The 19,439-nt window shown below is 47.5% G+C and overlaps 1 protein-coding gene across 1 annotated transcript; it reads right to left on the bottom strand.

Annotated features, from left to right (window-relative positions):
* Positions 1-563: 563 nt before the first annotated feature.
* On the bottom strand, positions 564-18,936 carry Pnldc1 (PARN like ribonuclease domain containing exonuclease 1). The gene is made up of 19 exons (XM_076859391.2): positions 18,861-18,936; positions 18,393-18,450; positions 18,035-18,108; positions 16,390-16,429; positions 15,590-15,713; positions 15,271-15,359; positions 13,425-13,525; positions 11,345-11,421; positions 11,081-11,224; positions 10,501-10,570; positions 9,203-9,288; positions 7,750-7,805; positions 5,101-5,165; positions 4,648-4,701; positions 4,449-4,491; positions 3,028-3,127; positions 2,566-2,741; positions 2,339-2,437; positions 564-645 (listed from the first exon to the last, which is right to left on the bottom strand). Exons 1-19 carry the CDS (start codon positions 18,934-18,936, stop codon positions 582-584), a joined length of 1,596 nt encoding a protein of 531 aa, XP_076715506.2. The 3' UTR covers positions 564-581.
* Between the last annotated feature and the right edge of the window lie 503 nt (positions 18,937-19,439).

Consider the following 19,439-nt stretch of genomic DNA (forward strand, 5'->3'; position numbering starts at 1 on the left):
TGGGAGCTGGTGGGCAGGGAGCACCACAGAAAAAAGCATTGGTCAGACTGACCAACCCAAGGTGCATTCCAGGGCTGGGGGTAATCTTGTCTCCAAAATGAGTATCTTAATGATTTAAAAAGTTGATCCAAAGTGTCACCAGCACATGACATTGACCCTGCCAAGCTTATTTTTCCCCCTTTGTGATTAAGCTTTTTTTTCTTTTGTGATTAAGCTATTCTTCCAGCAACCTGTTGGCCGTTAATTTTTCCCCCAGGGAAATCAGCCTGGTTCACCTGGTGTGCAGCTGTCATGTCTGCTCTAGACAGCCCAGGGTGCTGGCTTAAATCCCCAGCAGCTGTGACCGCTCCCAGTCATTTCCAGAAAGGAAGGACAGCTTTTGCCACAAAGAAATCTTTGCATATAGCACATTTATCACTATAGTATTTACAGAATTTCACATTCAAAACATAACAAAATTTCTAGTAAGGACAATACAATCCACCTGCAAAGAGAATATGATTTACACATATTAACACACACACGCACACATGCCCCAGGAAGGCCTGGCGACAGAACACAGGCCAAGAGGCTTGCAGCACTCAGGATCTGGATCTTCCCAGGAGGAACGCCAGCAGAGCCCAGGTAGTGACCACTCCACAGACTCTGTAAGACAAAGATGTGGGTCAGAAGCCTGGCTCTTCTGTGACACTGGCAGGATTCAAAGTAGCAGGCAGACTCCCCCTTCTTCCCACCAACCCCAGAGGTCCTTCCTTTCTTCCTGGTGCCAACACTGAGCTGCTTCCTTGTCTCTCAGAGTCCATGGCTCTGGGATACAAACAGTTCACCTTCCCTAGTGATTTAGATCAGAGGTTGGCAGGAGGACAAAGGGCTGTTTGGGAGGCTACCATTTCTCTTCTGCAGTGCTGTCCACTACAGATCCAGCTGCTATATAGCACACCAGAATCCTCGTAAAACTTCAGTAACTGCAAGTCTGTCTTTCGAGTTACTCCGGGCGAACCTTGACTGTGCATGTTATGGGCCAGGCTATATGGGCAATGACCAAACAGACTCCATTTTACCCTGAGACTCCATGTCATGTAAGAAATGCTTCTGCCATGGGAAGGCCCCACCTCTGTACCCATTACCTAGCATAATATACTTGACAACACAAAATAGCAATTCTTATATAATGTCAAATTATTCTCTTTGGTTTCCATTTTTTCCTGGGCAATCTACAGAGATTGATTGTCTAAACATTAGTAACCATTCTCTAATGTGAACTGAAATAGGGTCATTTTGATCCCCTTCACTTCTGCTTGCCTGCTGCTATACCAACCTGAAAAGTCCCACGAGCATTACCAATGTACCCATTGCATTGTCTCGCTAACTGCCCAATTCAGCTTCTGTAACTGCTTGCTTGCAGTTATGTCAACCCGGATTGATTTTTGCCTTTAAATATCCTAAAAATGCTCAGTCTTGGGGCTGTTCCTTGCAGAGACAGTTATAACCCCTCCTGTGGGGGGCAGTCACCGGCCTGCCGGCTAAATACTCTTCAATCTGGACAAAACTGAGACTTCGTGTGTTTTCTGAGCAACCTGCCTCACAACAGTGCACACAGCTCTTCTTGGTTCTGCCACTGGCTCCTTCTCTGTCCCCACTACCACTAGGCTGGGCCATGCCGCAGACACACTGGTCTCCTGGTGCCCCTGCCCTCCGCCTCCTCTCTAGCCTACCTCAGCAAAGAGGACAGTTGGATGGTGCCCTTCCTCTGCCCAAACCCCAAGTGATCCTCAATTCCTCCAAGTGGCCCTTACTATGCCCACTCAGACAGGACCCAGTTCCTCCTTACCTCGTCCATCCTCTTTTGCCTACGTCAGCTCACAGTGGCCTCATTGGCCCTCAGTGAGGTGCCTTCCCAACTCAAGGACCCTGCCCTGCACTGTCCTGAGCACCCCCCCGGCTCACCCTGACATCCTTGAGTTTTTAACACGACCCGTCCTCCATCACCTCCTTTGAACAGTACCCCTCAGACCTGCCAGACCCGCTCTTCTCTCATTTTTAATAAGCACTTGCCAACTGACACATCACAAGGTCCTCTGGTTTAGTACACTCACTGATTACTGCCCTTTAGTACGGAGCTCTGTGAGAGCAGAACTTTTGTTTTACCCATTCACGAAGCCCTAGGACCAACAGTGCCCAACACTGCAGATGCTCCAGCACCTGTAGAACACCAAGTGACCTACAGTTCACTGCACTTGTCAGCAACTCCCTAATGGCCCTCACCAGTGAGCGAGCTGGGCTGAGTCAGACCCAATGGGGCCATAGGCAGAAAAGCAGGCTCCAGCCTGCCACTTACTGTAACACGCAGTTGATGTTGGGGGAATGTCTCCAGTACCGGTATAGGGAGACCTGCAGGGTCGGGTGGCACCTGTACTCCTTCAGGATACTGCGGGCACTGCCAAAAGAAATTTGCCAAGGTCAGCCACACTGTGTGGCCACAGGGACTGCTCTTAGGCCTGAAGCAGGGGGAGGCAAAAAGGATGACATGGGGAGAGAGGAGGGACTTGGGGCCTGGGCACCTACTCCTTAAACTTATTGGTCAGGAGCAGGAACTGGCTTCGAGTGAGTCGCCTGACATCGAACTTGCAGAGATTCTGGAACTCACGGTAGACTTGCTGCTCACTGGCCCCGGGCCACCTCCTAACAGTGAGGATGAGGATGGGAGGCCGGATACTGGGATAATCTGGGCCAGAAAAATTCTAAGAAACATGAAGAACAAAAGATTTCCTACAATTTTTACTGACATCTTATGCAATTAGATAATGTTTGAAGGGACTAGGAAAGACTGTTTGGGGCTGAGAGCAGGCAAAGAGAAGGATGGGTGGAGCGAGAACATGTGGGTTTGGGCAGAAAAACACAAGAAACAAGCAGCTTCACAGGGGTGTAAATGCCCTGTCCAGCTCTCACACCCCTTCAGCCCAGCGACTCCGGCCACCTCCACAGGGAGTCTGAGCAAGGTAAGGGAACAAAATGAAGCCTACTCACGATTTTAGGGACCCCAGCTCGGATAAGATTGACTTGGTTCACATAAGGAGCCAGCACGTCGAGATACTGAGGGAAGGATGGCTCAGGCATGGGTCCGCTGCTGCACGGACAGAGAAGCCAAAGCGCTCAGGCATGCACTTATCCACTGTCCTCGCCATAGCCAAGGATCTGGCGACACAGGGAAACGGCCGCCTTGGGCAATTCTCCACCCCCAAGTCTCGTGCCCATGTCAGTGGGCTTCTCAACTGGCTGATTTCAAAGAGCCCTCTCCAGAAAGAGCGGAGCTTCTGGAGGGTCACCCTCTGTGACAGTTTTGTGACGCTCCCTGACCAGCACTGGAGGCAGGCTCAGAGAGCGAGAAGCCTGTGAGGGGGCTCTACTTCATCATTCCTCAGCACGACACCACTTGACCCCAAATGGCCATCCCTCGCCTGACTTTACTGGACCATCAGCCCCACCCTTCCAGGGACCAGCCCTTGTGTGCAGGCCCTGCGGGAGCACTGGTAGGCCTGGACAGCCAGAGGCTTCTCTAGATAGAGGAGAGCTTTCAGCTGAATTGAAAGGTGCCCGCCCTTCTGCTGGAAGCTTCTTCCTGCCCAGCACACACCATCTGCCAGTGGGTACTTGGACATTCAGACATTGCCAAACTACAGGGAGGAGGAAGGTGGGCTGGTGGAATTTTTCCCCCCCTGGAGGTGGGGAGGAGGAGGGCCTTTCTAATTTTTAGAAAAAGAAAAAAAATTTTTTCAGAAAAAATTCTTTAGATGCATTACGAGACTCCAGACTGGTAGATTTCTCATTTAAGTTATAAAACTCACATCAACATGACATAGAACATTTGTATTTGTCGCATCCATTGCCAAAAATGGACAAGTATAGGTAGTTCACAGAGCACAGATCAAAGTTGCCTTGCTAGGTCAGTCTTGAAGAGCAGGCCAGAGTCTGATTAGCTCCTTCGCTGGGCCTGCCAAGTCCTAGAGCAAGGGTCCCCAGCCTGGCTCTATGGAAGGCACATGTACAGCATGCACTTGGTGTCCCTGTTGTGCCCAGTGCTGGAGGCATGGGGGATGCTGCTGTCATAGGAAACACGTTCAAAATTCCAATTTGGAGTTTCATGGGGTAACAGCAAACACACCAAGCTGGGAAGCACTGAAGCAGACAACAGAACCCAAGTCAAACCCTTGGTCCCCAGACATTACTTCTCCCAGTGCCAAGAGGGGGGCAGGACCAGCCCCACCCAGGCAGGAGGCAGGGGTGGCAAGAAAGGACTTCTGTGAAGCAAGGCCACTGTGTTGGCTGCCACACAGGCAGAGGCTGGATGTCTACTCTCCCAGGGTTGCAGTATTCTTCCTCTTTGGGGGCCCTGGGACATCTTTGTTTCCTGACTGCTAACTGAGTGACTGGAGAGAAAGAACACTCACCTGTGCACCCTCTGAAGGAGCAGGTGAGCCACTTTCAGAAGAACTGGAAAGAAAAAAAAAAAAAAAAGCTAGAGATGTCACAGGCCTTCTTGAAATATGCAAACTCTCACTTTCTATGCAACCCAGCAATGATATAAACGAGAACTTAGAGAGGGCACCCACCAAGGCCAGTCTCCTCTGGAAGGACGGCAACTCTTACCTGACCCACAAAGAAAGGCATCATATGCTGCTTCATGGGGGCACTTGTTCTGGGCTGAAGCATTTTTCCATAATAAGGAGAGAGATCAAGTAAACCATTAGCAATGCACTTGGGAAAGAAGTCTCTCCACCCCCACTACCCTCACGTCCACAGCAACCACAGCATGCTCGACCACCAGCTACCATGGGTGCCTTCTCCTAGCTCACAAGCCAGCTTCCCTCTGGTCCTCCCCACATGGACAAAGCCAGGAGCCCACATCAAGGGGGAAACAGACAGCCCTGGGGCTTTCTGGGATCACACATCTTGAGGGCAGGAGTTATGCAGAGCAGGACAGGAAGACAGAAGGAAACCCTGAACTCCACAGCATACAGCCTGGGAGACCAAGGTCCAGGAAAAGCCTCAGCTCTGCCCGCAGCACTCCTGTGCAAGGAGCTGGGGCTTGTGGGAACATACCGTATTTTTCACATTTGCTCGCATGAACAATCACTGGTCCAGAATTCTTGGTGGGATTCAAGTTACTATTAGAGAATTAAAAATAGGATAAAGAACAACTTGCTGAAAATTCCTTCTTGTTCCCCCAAGTCCCTGAAGTTATAAATGTGTCTCCAACATGTGTCTTAAACATAGGTCTAGTCATATACAAATAAGGTCTTGGTAACTAGGCAACAGGACAGGTGACAGATCAGCAGTGTTAGAGGCTCCGACTGGATCATCCTTGGCATTCAGGAAACGCTTAGCCTGAACCCAGCCCGGAGAAACAGAGGAGCCATCTCTGCCCTCTGGAGCTTGCCATCTAGTGGCCCGAGTGACGAGTACAGAGACAATCACGTCTTTCCCCCATAAAGGCAATGCCAAGGAGTAGACGGTGCACTCTGGGCCACTTTGGCCTAGAGGCATTAGGAAGGCAGTGGTGCAGGAGAGAAGAGGCAGAGCCAGGGGCACAGAACTAGGACACACTGTGCAAAGTGTGGCCAAGGCCCACAGTGGAGGCAGGGACAGGCAGAGAAGGAGCTTAATGGCACGAGGGGGCCTCAGAGAGTGCCAGAGACTCAGCTACGAACAGAACTCAACCTGTGATTTTAAAGACCACGCAAGTGGCGGTATGGGAAATGAAGTGGGGCAGGCCACAGGCTGGGATACCAGTGAGGGCTACCACCACAATTAGAATGGAAAATAAAGGCCTGAACAACAGGGCTGGGGATGTGGCTCAAGCGGTAGCACGCTCGCCTGGCATGCGTGCGGCCCGGGTTCGATCCTCAACACCACATACAAAGAAAGATGTTGTGTCCGCCGAAAGCTAAAAAATTAAAATCCTCTCTCTCCTCTCTCTCTCTCCTTTAAAAAAAAAAAAGGCCTGAACAACAGCAGTGACCCCGAGAATGAAGAAGGGGAGACTTTAAGGAGATTTATGGAGCAACATCAACTAGACTTGGCTGACAGACACAGGCGGCCCAGCTCTGGGACACTCGGCTCTGGGGTGTGAAACCAGCGACAGCATCCAACAGTGAGGAAACCATCCCACCCGTCTTTCAGAACCTGTGTGCTTCCTCTCTCTGAGCCCAACTTCCTCGTCTGTAAGGCAGGCATGGTGACCTTGCCCACACTAGAGGATTAGACGGACCGTCAACAACGATGGACAGCATTTAAGAAACATGCAGTGAGGGTGAAGCAGTGTCCTAGTCCCTGTGGTGGATAAGCTCATTTAATCCTCACAAAGACCTTATGAGGTGAAACTAAGGCACAGGGAGATTCAACAATTTTCTGCAGGTAACTTGCAAAAACCAGTGAGGCTGGTTAAACTGGGATTTAAGCCAAGGAAGACTAGAACCAGAGCCTGTGTATTAGAAGACAAAACAAAACCCTCTCTGGTCCCACCTCTTCACACAGGCTCCCAGTATCATGTCTGGTGCTACAAAGACAGCAGATACCGAGGCACAGGGATGAGATGGAGGAACTGAGATCAACGTGAAATCGAAGGTGCTGCAGGTCAAGAAGGCAGCTGGTACAGGAAGTACCCCAAGGCTGAGGAGGTCCAGACCACAGTGCACCCAAGTGGCAGCAGCTGCAGAAAGGGAGTGGGTGAGGCCCCCCTGGCACTGAGCAAGAGGAGATGGAGCCCATGAAATGAACTGAATAATGCTCATGGAATGGGTGAAAAATCCACATGCACCCATATGTCCACCCCTGCACATGTGCACCCACCCCAGCCAGAAAAGAGAATCCAGGAGGGGATATGAGCCAGAAGAAGGAGGGAGAGGACAAGGGTCTCAAATGCCCCAGTGAAGCAAAAACCTGTCCAGGACTATGTGCCACGTCTTGTCCCTTACGTACACCATTCTATCATCTTAGACCAGAGGCGAGCCTGCCCTGGTAGGCTAAGCCAGCGCAGGGTAAGGCGTCACGTGAGAGAACCCCTGACAGCACTGGACAGAGGGAAGGTGGAGGCCACTGAAGGGACTCGCTGCACAGAAAACAGGTGCCACATCTCTGAGTAACACGGGTGTGCTGCAGGCAGTCCCCCAGCACTGACTCTCCTAGAGTGAAGAGGTGACGACCCTCCCACTCCACCTGCCCCATCCCATGTTGTCCACTACAGGCATGGAGGGCACCATGCTGTCACGACAGTAGCCAAACAAAAGGGATTCTGTTTGATTTTGAGTTTTAAGTGCTAATGCCGAGAGAAACCAGAGAAACCCAGGGAGAGGCTAAAGGGAAGGACAGGCGAGCAGGAGGCTGCAGAGAGGAGGGAACCAGAAGGGCAGAGGGCCACTGAGGGGAGGCAAGCCCCGGCTGCCCGGCACACACAGAAGGGCTTGGGTCTGCTGGTGACGAAAGACGTGAGAAAGATGGCAAAACAAAAGTGCTCCCGAGGGCAGGCAGGGGCTGAGGGCTTTCTTCCCATCTTTGGCCTTATTCTTGGAAATGGGGGCCAAGAGGGCTGCAGAGATGGGCTGAGGCAGCAGGACCTGGAGGGGACACCAGCTCCAGGAAGCGGTGCTGTGGCGGGGAAGAGCACCCACCAGACCCGAGGGACCTTGAGTCACACAGCAGCTGCAGCCACAGGCCCCCTGCCCCAGAACCAGCTCCAGAAGTGCCCCTCACCTGCTCAGCACTTCGTACACCTCTGAGAGATTGGAGACCCGTGGGAAATGCAGTTCCTGCAATTGTGGAGAACAAATCAGCGAGAAAAAGAACACTGTGCTGTCGTCCATCTGCTTCAGGTCTTGTCCAGTAGCCGCCGAAGTGACCTGAAGAACCCCACACCCACCACCTCTTCCTTCTCCTCCAGCGTCCCGACTGCCTTTACTCCTCAAGGGCAGGGCCAGGGACCCAGATCCTGGGGTTCCCCAGAGGGCTTCCCACAGTTCAGGCTGGGAATGACTGCCCACCACCACCTCACACCACCTCCCTCCGCAGATAAGCGTAGGGGTCTAGAAATACGGAACCCGAGGCACTCCAGAGGCCTGGACACTTGTGGAATACCAGGCATTCTAGAACAAGAGGGACGGGGAGTGCCCGGCCTCGGAGTCCTAGGAGTTCATCAAAGCTAGAAACCCATGAAGTACAAAAACCAGAGCCTTTCTGGACAAAGAGGGACCAAGGGACCCACTCCTATTTTTGTGGCTTTTTTTCTTGAACAGCTCAATCTATCACCCTAAGGCTTGATTTCCCCCACCCCTCTGATAAAGTGGAACTGAACCCAGGGGGGCTTTACCACCGATTACACTCACAGACCTGTTATTATTTGAGATGGGAAACAAGTTGCTTAGGCTGCCTTAAATTTACAATCCTCCTGCCTCAGCCTTTTGAGTCACTGGATTAGTGTATATGCCACCACGCCTGGGACTTTTTGTTTTTGAGGTAGGGTCTCACTCAATTTGCCCAGACTGGCCTTGAACTTCCGATCCTCCTGCCTCGGCTTTCACCACACCTGGAACCTAAGGCTTGAAGACATTGATCCAATCCCCTTTCTCTGGTCCTCAATTTCTAAGAAGCATTTAAAACAGCTGGGCCCTTCCCTTTTCTGTGTGTAGAGGACAACAACCCAGACTACATGACAGTCACCTGGGGAGCTTTCAAAACGGCCTGGCCCCATTGCAGACCACACAGGAAGCTAACAGGGGCTGGAGGCAGTTTGTAACTCACCTAGTGATTCCAACTCACTGTCCCCAGAGAAGCCATGATCGCGCGCTCAGCAAAGCCATGATAGCGCGCTCTTGAAAAAATTCTCAAGACTTTGAGAGGGGACCCTTCTATCCTCATGTACTTTGATTATGTTGTGAATGTTTATGAAAAATACATCAGGCTCTGAATCAAATCATTGCACTGTCCACTCCAACACATCCCAATTATATACAAATGAGTCAAAACCTGGGAGCTTGAATGGGGGAAGGAAAGAAATGATAACTAGTATGATGAACAACCATAGGTGACAAAATATGAAAGGAAACGGATACCGATTTTTACCGATTTTATAAGAGTTCAAGGAAAGTTTTTGAAAAGTGTTATTAGTGTGGACACAATTATCTTTTAATCACGCAATTTCATTCATTACCTTCCAGATATCCTTTGTCACATTCTTGGTATCAATGAGAACAGGAAACAGGTCATGGATATTCTGCTTAAACTGATCATAGCTTTCTGAGGGGAAAGATCCAGGGAGTGAAAAGGGAATGAGTTTGTTGGTAAAATGGGAAGGAACCCCATCTAACCTAGCTTGCCACCAACACCAACTAGTAAAGCAAATGAAACAAAATAGAAATTGAAAACCACCTTATTTCTGACCATTGAGGAATTTTTAATCTCAAGCTACCCTCACCACTTACAGGTGTAAAGAACAAGAGGTTCCCCACTAAACTCAAGATATCCTCTAATGCAGTTTGAGAAGCTCTAGCCAATGGGATAAGAGGGAGAAATGGTGTTTTGGAAAGGCAGATAAAAGAAAAATCATTTATAAATGACTGTTCAGAGAATATCCAAGAAAAATCAGCTAAAAGTCATTTGATGAGAAGTATACTGATAAAGGGGGAAAACTATTAACTGACAAATTCAAAGTTATACCTGTATGTAGTTTAAAAGAGGTTTAATGCAAACAAACCAAACCCACAACACACACCTCCAAACGAGGGGCCCTGTAGCCCTCTTCCTGCCACCACATCCCCTAGTCCACAGGGCAGCCACTTCAGTCCTCCTCCCTCAGGTCTCATGCCCCTGTCTCCACAGGACTCCTACGTGCTGTGACGGGGCACCTGCGCTGATCACCACTTCCCGCTGTCCCCACCCCATAGCACAAGCTCCCCACAGGCCTGCCTGCACCACCCTGGGGCGCCCTCACGAGGGATGCTGTGGCAGCCAGGTGCCTCTTCCTTTCCTGCACTCTGTCTCCCTGCCATGAATACTTTGTCCCACAGTTTGCTCAGGTTTTTGTTGAGTGTACACTGTTAATTTTACCCCTAATCCTCCTCTAATTCTCTCAATATGCTCAGATCAACCACGGAAAGGCAATATAGCCACAAGACAGCATCACATGACATTAAAAGTGTCATGCAATAGGTTTAGTAGGTTTTTAATGACATAAAATAATACTTCCAAATACAAAACCAAATGTATATGATTAAATATGATTTCTGATTTTGCCAAATTTTACACAATGGGCCTGAGCATCTTCAGGAATAGAGGAAGGATACCAATGCAAATTTAGGTTTTTCTCCCTTGAGGAAGTCTCTGGTCTTGTCTCTGAGAAGATGGTAACAGATCTGAGGATTGGACCCTACTGCACCTCTGTCGACACTGGGAAATACAGACCAGGTGGCAAATAGAGATACAGGAAGGAGATGACAAGTCTGTCCCTACCTGGGAGAGGTCTGAAGAACTTCTCATGGAGATGCAACAGATCCATCATCATATTATGCCCCACTAAGGGCTACTTGGAGTAGATCAGCAGGTGAGAGAAATGAAATTTTAAAAATTATAAAGACAGACACCAAAGATTAAGATTCTTGTGAAGGATGCATCTTTGGAACCCACTGCCATTGTTGTCACGGGACTGTTTCATCCTCTCTGTCTTATGTGAGGGAGTGGGACTGCTTGGGGGAGATCAGTGGAGGGTGGGGCAGGACAGACTCAAGGAAGGACTTAAGCAGGGTTCCCTGCTGTGAAGCAGACAGCTCTTTCAAGAAACTTTAGGTAATTACTGGAATCCCTGTATTACAGGAAGAGGAAAAAAAAAAAAAAGTGATTTCTTGTGGAGAGCCTTTCCCCACACTAACCCATCATGATTTGGTAACCGGTTAGGTCAAGGAAACCAGTTATCAAGGAGAAGAAAGGACTCGTCTTAAGAAATCAGATTTTACTGTTGAAGAATCCTTCAACATCTAGGGCCAGAAATACAAAAGACTGTGAAAGTCCAAGAAAAGAGATTTTTTTTCCCTACCTTCTGGGCTTTCACCAGCATCTGGAAAAAAACAGAAAAACCCCTCGCAGAGAGGAGAATCTGCTCCTTCCAACAGCTAGCTCGATCACAAGAGGCGTTCTCAAGGTACCAGCGATGCTGCTGACTCACCTTCTTCACCACCACCTGACATGAAAAATAGACAAATAACAAAGCAGGGGACAAGCCTTTTAGAGAGGCTAGATTTGGGGGGCTGAGAGAGGCAATGAAGCCGCTAAGGACAGCCCATTTCAAGGGAGGACTCACGCCCTGATCTTTCAGCATCGTCCAGATGTTGGGGAGGGCCTGCCTCAGCACCAATTGGACCTCAAAGGCCTGGAACCCTGTGGGGCAAACACAAGGCACGACTGAGTGGCACAGCCCTTCCTCTTCAAGAGCCCCAAGAAGACGGGCTGGGGTGGTGGCTCAGTGCAGAGCACTTGCCTAGCATGTGTGAGGCCCTGGGTTCAATCCTAAGCACCAGATATAAATAAAGGTATTGTGTCCGTCTACAACTTATTTAAAAAAAAAAAAAAAAAAAAAGAGTCCCAAGAAGAAAAGAAATGCAGAGATTGGAGCCATGGATCACATCAAAAGGCAGGTAGAGGTGCCTAAGCTCACCAGCCACATGACAGAGCATGCAGGGTCTGTGGTGACATTCTAGGGCAGCATTTTCAAAGTTTTTGACCTCAAAGATGATTTTAAGTTGGAGACACCAAAGTTTGTTTTTGTTGGATACAGCCACTGATGTTTTAACTATTTTAGAAATTAAAACCTTCAAATCAAAAAAACATGGAATCTTCTTTTAAAACAAACAAAAAACTCCATATACATTAACAAAAGTAAAATTCATAAAAAGAACTACTTTCCAAGACAAAAAACATCATGATATTATTTTACATTTTTGCAAACTTTAATATTTGGCTGTAATCGTATCTGCTTTTGCACTCATGATGTGTTACTGAAATGTGACAAAATCCCAGTCTCTGACACATTGAAAAAGTATCACCAGCCTTGTCAGATGACTCTGGGTGTTCTATAACACAAAGTAAGATTTTGGCATGTGGTAACTTCTTAAAACCTCAGCTGTCACAAAGAATCTGAAACCACTGTTAATGGACTTTCTAGCACTATTACTTTAAAATCCTCTGGCCTATTTCACACCTTGAATGCATTTTAAAAAAAAATTTTTTTTTTTAGTTGTAAGTAAATAATACCTTCATTTATTTTTATGGTGCCAAGGATCAAACCCAGTGCCTCATATGTGCTAGGCAAGTGCTCTACCACTGAGCCACAACTTTAGCCCCTGGAATGCATTTTTTATTCATGATTTTGTAACATCATGCATTGGTTATTTGGAAACACTAGTTTGCAGAGTCATGTAGATCCTCCAAATATTCACACATTTCACTAACAATAACCACAAAAGATACCTGTATAACTGACTATCTGACCACTATTCTTATCAGAAAAGTCTCAGTGTTGGGAAGCTGTCAAGCTTATGGTAGTAGATGCAAGTTCAAAACATGGTTATGTGTTTCATAACTACTGTTATTACTATGCATTATTTTCCCTAAAGGGTCAGGCTTACTTTTTCCATTTGGAAAATAAATGCAAAATCCCAAGTTCAAACAGTCAGATCTTTCTAGAAAGAAAATGATATTCACTTGGGGGCGGGCAGAGCCAGCTCTTTTAAAAAAAACAACAACAAAAAAAAAACACCCACACTCAAATGCTCTTCAAATGTTCTTCCTTCGCCCCACCACTGGGTGGGGGTATGCACCAGCACAGCCGCAGAGTGCTTTTCTGCGTGCTATGTTCACATAGGATACTTACAGATGACCTATCAAAGGCTGAGACTTAGCACTCATACCACTTCCTCACCAAGCAGCTTCTTAAGCCAAATCGGCTTTTTGCACTGAGAGCAAGTGGCAGTGAAGAAAGCATGATGTGGGGCTCCTGCCTTAATCAGTGCTGAGATGCTGGCAGGTGTAACCACCACTGCTATGGCACCAGGGGAAAAAAAATGGTACAAAAACAGCAAGTCATAGTCAGTGATATACTTTGATATAGAGCACTCAGGACAGGATGAACAAGATGGCTCTGAAATGAAACTTGACTTCCTTGGCCTTGAAATTCAATGTTGGCTGAAAAGCTTTCCGACTTTCTGATTTCTGAAGCTTTATATGACCCCAAGGACTGGGCACCTACTAATAAGCAAATGCATTAGACTCAGTTGAAAGGCATTTGGGACCAGGATCTGTGGGAAAGAGAATGGGTCCCCCAACTCCTGTCACGTAACCATGACCCAACATTCCCAGTATGGAAGGAGCAGCCTCTTGCCTACCAGCAATACCAAGCAGAGTCATCCGGTCACCTTCCTCAGCTAGGTCCAGCCATCGCGTCACCTCATCAATCACCACTTTGATTTGGTCTTTATCTAGAGAGCTGAAAATGGGCACATGAAAATGCAAATGTTGGAGAAAACCATGCCAGAATCACAAGACTACATTAATAAGAGGTTTCAGGAGCTCCTGGTTTTCACATCGTGAGCTCACAAAGAAAACAGATGAGCTGGATGCAGTTGATTGAGACTACAAACCCAGCAGCTTGGGAGGCTAGAGCAGGAGGATCATGAGTTCAAAGCCAGCCTCAGCGACTTGGCAAGACCCTAAGCAACCTAGCAAGGCCCCGTCCCTAAATAAAATATAAAAAAGGGCTGGGGGTAGAGGAGGTGCTGGGGTTGTGGTTCAGAGGTAGAATGCTCGCCTAGCATGTGGGAGTCCCTGGGTTTGATTCTCAACACCACATAAAAAATAAAGTAAAAGTATTGTGTCCAACTACAACTAAATAAATAGTAAAAAAAAAAAAAAAAAAAAAAAGGGATGGGATGTGGCTCAGAGGTTAAGTGCCCCTGAGTTTGATCCCCAGTACCAAACAACAACAACAAAAAGACCAAAACAAGATCACTGTTCTTCCATCTTTTCATGCAGAAGGCAGGCAACTTCCTGGCCTTCGTTCTTCACAGGTTTCTAGAGCTCATGTGATCCCCACCTGTCACACTAGGAAAGGAAGTGGCTCTAACCAGCACTAAAGGCCACTGTCAGGACTGTCTTCTTTGTAAGGCTTCCAGAGGCAGAAACACCCGCTGGGAGCATAAGGAAAAAGAGGACTTTGGCAAACCCTCAACTCCTTGTTAGAAATGTAAGGACATAGTGTTCTTTGAAGTGAGGAAAGCTCTTTCTCCAACATTTGAAAATGTCAGATTTAAGAAAAAAAATTTTTTGTCCCTTATGAAATCCTACATTTTTATATTAAAATCAGGAACAAGGACAATAACAAAACAACAAAGAAGCTCTCCAACATTACACAAGATCATTACCTGGACCATGCAGTCATCATATTTCAGAGTTATAAGCTGTCGAGTTGACGGCCCTTCCTGCTAAAGGTGAAGAATCTAAAGCCCAAAAGGCTCAAATGACTCATTTAACAACTGGTCAACAGTACTGACCAACAAGAACCCGGGTGGCCAGTTCCATTGCCACCCTGTGCTACTGTCTTCGCTTTGGTCACTTCTGACCATAGTGCAGACAGTATGAAGCTGCAATGTGTGGGACAGGCACAGGAGCCAAAGCAAAGAGGTAGCAATCTTACCCTACATGGGGCTGAGGAGCGGGAATGTCATACAAGTCTCGCACATAGCAGGGTCAGGCATGCTGGGGGACAAGCCAAGGAGGCCCGAGTCCAGAGTCAGTGCCTGGATGACTGGCACAGTCAGGGCTATGTGCGAGTTAGCCTTGAAAAGCCCTCAGAGCACACTGGACACTAACAGACCATCTCACAGCAAGTCCAACAGAGCGGAGTTGCCCCTCTGGCACTGGAATGGAAATCTTGGTGAGTTAGCAAACTGAGTCAGCTTCTGTTTCTTTTTCATTTTTAAATGCTAAAAATCACACTTGAAGCAGTGAGGGGTTTATATGGGAGCTTAAAGGGGGGTGGAAATAGGATTGTCTTTCCTCACCTCAGGTGGAGGATCCCCAGCACCAGCAGCCACACCGTCTGGCTGAGCAAAGGAGGCTGATGCAGTTACCACGACATATGGATGGTTCAAGGTCACCAGCAAGGAACCAGCACAGACCCCACAGGACACAGCAGCAAAGAAACCAAGAGGCACTTAAAAAAACACACCCTACCTGCGAACTCTCCAGTTCCCTGTCAGGATGTTGTGCTTAATTTTTTTCTCCTGTTCTTCATTCATATATGGGATTCCATTTTTAAGAAACTAAACACAGAAAACAGAAACTAGTGAGAGTCACCCTCCAAGCCACAAAGGAAGGGGAAGGGGAGGAAGAAGAGTGTATAACCACACCACCCCAAATGCACCCCATCTCAGAGATATGCAGGGCCAGGCCTACTTAGTATCTCACGGGAAAAATGGGAAGAGAAAAAGGGTCCTGTGGGCCCATTAGACTGGACTTTCAACCTGCCCCCTCCCCTCCTCCAATGCCATACCTTGTTATAGTTGAAGCCGTACTGATTCAAAAACTGAACACTAGAAGCCTGGAAAGAGAACTCTGAATCCAAAATCCCAAATGTTGTAGGGAAGAGAAAGAAGTTATATGAATGGGCTACATACCTATAAAAACATAAGAAAAAGCCAAAGGCATTTAAAACACACACACACACACACACACACACACACACACACCCTCCCTGACTCATTAAGCATCTTCAGAGTAGATTCTTTCCTTCATCCATTTAGGAAAAACTGTGCTTCAGATACTTTGCCTGGCACTGAGAGCCAAAGAACAAAGGCAGTGGTCCTGCCCTCAGAAAATGGTCTGCTACAGAAGCAGGCTCTCAATAAAACCACCAGGGCTGCTGCTTAGAGGTAGCTCAGTCCCACAGCTGCTCTGGGCAGGAGCCACCCCATCAAGGGAGCACCCTTCCGCACTCCTGGAACCAGCTAGTACCTGTGAGCTAGCAGGCAGTTCAGACAGCACCCTCATCACAACACACAGTATTAACTGTTCTCGTGAAGGTGCACAAGAGACAATGGAAAAGAGGACAGGAGCGTATAAGGTACCAGGCAGGGGTGGTGGAAAAGGCCTTGCAGAAATGGTACCTTTCGGGAGAGACCTGAAGGTAAGCTGAAATCTACAGAGGGCAGAGCTAGTGGAAGAGCCAGAAGTAGGAGAGAACAGAGTGTCCAGGACAAAATGACTCAGACACCAAGGCAGAATATGAAGGGGAGATAGCTGTAGAACACAGATGGGCAAAAGCCCTGCTTTGCAAAAGCTCTTTATACGTACTTGTTGAACTCTCCTTCGATACTGGAAAATACAGACAATCCTAGAAGAACAATAGCGGAAGTAATGAATACTGAGAATAAGCTCCCCGAGGTGAACACAGAGCCCAAACATTTCCAACAGGACTTTGCATCCACAGATACTATGTGGGTGGCAGTACAGAATAAGATCCTAACAGAACGAGACAAGAGTTGAAGCTGGGTGCAATGACACACCTGTAATCCCAGCAGCTCAGGAGGCCGAGGCAGGAAGAACCCAAGTTCAAAACCAGACTCAGCAACTTAGTGAGGCCCTGTCTCATATCTCACAATAAAAAATAAAAAGGGTTGAGGAGGTAGCTGAGTGGTTAAATGCCCCTGGATTAAGTCCCCAATATCCTCCTATCCCCCCACAAAAAAGACAACTATGGCCTGTTCTTCAAACAAGTATTTTAAAAAAAATCAATTTTCATAGTTTTAAAACTAACCAGAGGAAACACCAAAGCCCATAAAGTCAGTCTTATAAATTTAACAGTTTTTAAATGACTATTACCAAAAGATAAAAGAAAAATTCAAAATGGTGTGTGTGTTGGGGGGTGAACAACAGAACATAACCAAGAGCACCAGAGCTGTTGTCCACACTTTTCAGAGATCACACAGTTAAGAGAAATAGCAAAGGACAAGGGTAGGGAGGAAAACAGATGTCCAGCGTCATCCATAGTGAAAGCTAGTCAGTAGACTGGCCCAAAGACTGCTTTTATGAAAAAGCTTTTTACAGGAATAGGGCCATGATCATGGGTTTATATGTTATGTGCAGCTGATTTCACATTACAAGGGTGAGATTGAGTAGCTGTATCAGAAATCACATTGTCTGCAAGATCTAAAATATTCTCTATGGAGCCCTTTATAGAAAAGGTTGTCAACATTTCTATCATAAAATGTAAACAGACTAACAATCATTTTTCCTTTACCAGGTGGACAAAAGTTGCAGACTGATAATACCCAGTGTTGGAGAAACAGACACATTCACTATTAGTGTAAACAACGAAAACTCAGTGAGGGCTGGGGGCCCAGCTCAGTGGTAGAGCCCTGCGTTTACAACACAATGCTAAACTACATATCAATACTTCAATATTCCAACACATACTGTAACTTTGCAATTCCACTGCTAGAAGTATCTCAGATGCATATACTCACAAAAGTACAGGATCATATATATAAACACCAAGGCAGTCAGTGCAATTTTAATTGTACACAAATGTAATTGAAACATGCTTATTAGCAGATTAACAGATACACTGATAGTTTGTAATACTATGTGCTGTTAAAAAATAAACATGTTTGTATGTGCTGATATATAGATCTCCAAACCCCAAACTCCATGAAGTAAAAACAAAGGGAAAAACAAAATATTTGTAATATAATCATATGTCCAAAATCATACACCCATTTTTAGTTGAAAGATGGAACAAGGAACAACAGTAATTGTTACTTAATGTTGGTTAAATTTTCTGCTTACTCCAAAGTGTTGGATCTAAAGCTAAAAACAGAAGAATACAAAAACCATAGCCAATGTGTTTGAAAAAGTGTCAAAGCCATTTTCACCAATAGGAAACAAAGACAATATCTTCTTAACAGATTCATAATGAAGAGATGACCGTCAGACTCACCAATCTGACAGATGGTAAACTGCTGAACACTCTGGCGGGTCTTTAGGTACCACTCGGATGGCAAATCAAAAAGACTGAAAAAACAAGCATCAACAAGATCAGGTCAAGATACTAGGGCTCCAGAGCAGGCTCACTTGGCCACTCAACCAGGGGTCACATCTTTTCCTTATTACAGAAACTAGGGAATACTACCAGCATTAGGGGACTAATACTAGGTCCCACAGGTGGGAGCAGCCCACACAAACTGACCTGCCCCACCCAGGGAAGCCAACCCTGCGCTGCTGAGAATCATGTTGGTCTGCCTGGGGGGGACACAAGCCAGCCAGCTCTTTGGGCTTTAAGACAGCTTTAGCTTTACCTGATCTGCTGCGGTCCGGAAAGGCTAGAACGAAGGCCAGTGAACTCTATGTCCAGACCTAAGGGGGAGGCAAAAGATAGAGGAGTCCCCAAGCACAGGGCAGACACCACTCCACAGTGTGGATGCCACAGGTGGCCTAAGCACGTCGCTCATTTTGTGTTCAAGAGGCCAGGTGGGGGCAAAAGGGGAAAATGGAGGGAACCGAGGCAAGGACCAGCCAAACCATGGGGGTTGTACCTGGACCTCAGGGAGTATGGCCCATGACATCAGGGCTACTCAACACTCACGTGAGCGATGCCTATTGCCCCCGTGCCTGCGGGCGTAAGAAGTTCGCCTGTCCCTCCGAGGGGCAGGGGCCCCTTTGAGCCCCCTGCGGCCTGGCCACAGCCATATCCCTCCTGTGCTACCCCGTCCTCCAGCTGGTCCAAGGCACTCTGGTGACCGGGCCCGCAGTCCCCGATACCTTACCCACAAAGTCCGCGTCCTGGACGAGCTCCTGCAGCAAGGGGAGGTTCTGCTCAAACTCCTCTGCGCCCAAGTCCATGGCCGCTGGGCCGAGGGCGCCAGTGAGGCCACGTAGTACCCACGCGCTTCCGCTGCGCGGGGCCTTAAAGGGCTCGCGCACGTGGAAACCCGCCCACCCCGCGTGGCAGCCGCATAGCCTGCACCTGCCCACCGGCCTAGAGCCTAACTTGCTCCCAAGGTGAAGGTCGTTTGCAAATAAGAGCTGCCTGTTAGACTGAAGGTGTCCTTTGCGCCCAGATTGTCTAGCACTCGCCTACTCCCTGCGGCAATTCCCACCTCCACGCCTACACCCAGGGGAGACCCTGTTTTTGTTAGCTAATTTTCACTCACTAGTACACAATCTTTCTTACACGTTTTCCCTTTAATTCTAGATTTCTATGTGAACATCCTTCTAGAACAGTGATCTTCAAATCTTTGAGGGAATAATAATAATCTGTAAATTTGAACGTCCCCACAGGGATATTTATTTATCAAAAGGGACTAGTAAACCATTGGATGCTGAAAGTCTCAACATAAATCACA

This window comes from Callospermophilus lateralis, chromosome 6 (assembly GCF_048772815.1).
Source record: "Callospermophilus lateralis isolate mCalLat2 chromosome 6, mCalLat2.hap1, whole genome shotgun sequence".
Lineage (NCBI taxonomy): Eukaryota > Metazoa > Chordata > Mammalia > Rodentia > Sciuridae > Callospermophilus > Callospermophilus lateralis.